Here is a 1,385-nt window from a genome sequence, read left to right as displayed (position 1 = left end):
TATATATATATTATATATATTCATGATACATAAATATAAAAATAGTTGTTTTTAAAGGACAGGCTTAAGCCTGTTGTCTATAGTCTTACCTAGTTCTCGGGTTCTGTCTTTTTCATTTCCTAGTCAGGTTCCTGGTCATATATGCCTTCTGAGAGAGACACTGACTTGTCAGTTGGGTTGGGGTGGTAATCAGTGATGATCTCTGAGTCCTGTGTGGCAGCCTTTCCACTTGCTGGACTACTCAGCATACTAGCCATCTATTTAGGCCTTACCCAAAGTCTATGCCCAAGGGCAGAGTGATTTCCTCACAAACAAAAATATCTGGCTTCTCTGCAGGAATCCAGAGTTTCTGTAAGGACTTGGTGGAGGTGGCTGACATTTTGGAGAAGACTACAGAGTGCATTTCTGAAGAATCAGAGCCTGAGAACCAAAAGCTCACTCTGGAGAAGGTCTTCCGAGGGCTGTTGCTTTTAGAAGCAAAGCTGAAAAGTGTGTTTGCCAAGCATGGCCTGGAGAAGCTGACACCCATTGGTGACAAATATGATCCCCATGAGCATGAACTCATCTGTCATGTGCCAGCTGGTGTTGGGGTGCAGCCTGGCACCGTGGCATTAGTAAGACAAGATGGCTACAAACTTCATGGCCGCACCATTAGGCTTGCCCGAGTGGAAGTGGCAGTGGAGTCTCAGAGAAGACTGTGAAGAGGCCATCAGGAACTGGATGTTCTCCCAGAGTGCAGTCACCTATGTTTCTTTTATTTATTAAACTAGGTTTGTATTGTACATGAGGTACTTCATGTGATATATTTTGGATTTAGTCATATTGGCTTTATTTCTAAGATATTCTATTGATTTAACGTGACCTGTTTGGTCTCATCAGAAGTCTTACCATTGGGCATTTGAACAGTGTGACAAGTGTTCCGATGGCCTTTATCAAAACATGTTTAGGAAAATTGGTACTGTGATAAATTTGAATCCAAAATCCTTTTAACTAGGTGTTTTCAACTACGTGTTTCTTCCTAGCGGTCCCTATAATAGGAATTGTATAGTATTGTGTATTTTGTGGAAAAAGGAGATGGTGGGGATTGGTTCAACATTTGGGTACGTAGAGGATAAAGCTTCATGGTTGTATAAATTTAGATCATTTGGATTGATTTTTATACACATAGATTTTCAGGACTTTACCTTTTGTTTTGTTTTTTCCTTTTAGCCATCTTTTGTTCTTGTAATCCCAGCTAGATAGGCTTTATGCTCACATCATTGTCCCATACCCCACCCCTTTCTCATCCCCATTTGCAGGGGCTAAAGGTCTAGGTGAGACTTGGAAGGCAAGGAACATTGAAATTTGAGATACCCAGGACCCTTTCAAGCAAGAATGGCCAAAAA

At 41.2% G+C, this 1,385-nt stretch overlaps 1 protein-coding gene across 1 annotated transcript in view; it reads left to right on the top strand.

Annotated features, from left to right (window-relative positions):
* Positions 1 to 985, top strand: part of GRPEL2 (GrpE-like 2, mitochondrial (E. coli)) — a 6,096-nt gene extending 5,111 nt beyond the window's left edge. Inside the window, exon 4 of the mRNA XM_011985388.1 lies at positions 337 to 985. Coding sequence (XP_011840778.1) covers positions 337 to 701 — 365 coding nt within the window. The 3' untranslated portion in view covers positions 702 to 985. The remainder of the gene's footprint in view (positions 1 to 336) is intronic.
* Positions 986 to 1,385: the final 400 nt, after the last annotated feature.

This window comes from Mandrillus leucophaeus, unplaced genomic scaffold (genome assembly GCF_000951045.1).
Source record: "Mandrillus leucophaeus isolate KB7577 unplaced genomic scaffold, Mleu.le_1.0 Scaffold282, whole genome shotgun sequence".
NCBI classification, from domain to species: domain Eukaryota; kingdom Metazoa; phylum Chordata; class Mammalia; order Primates; family Cercopithecidae; genus Mandrillus; species Mandrillus leucophaeus.
The sequence above is the reverse complement of the archived record's forward strand: the minus strand, read 5'-3'. Positions and strand labels throughout refer to the sequence as shown.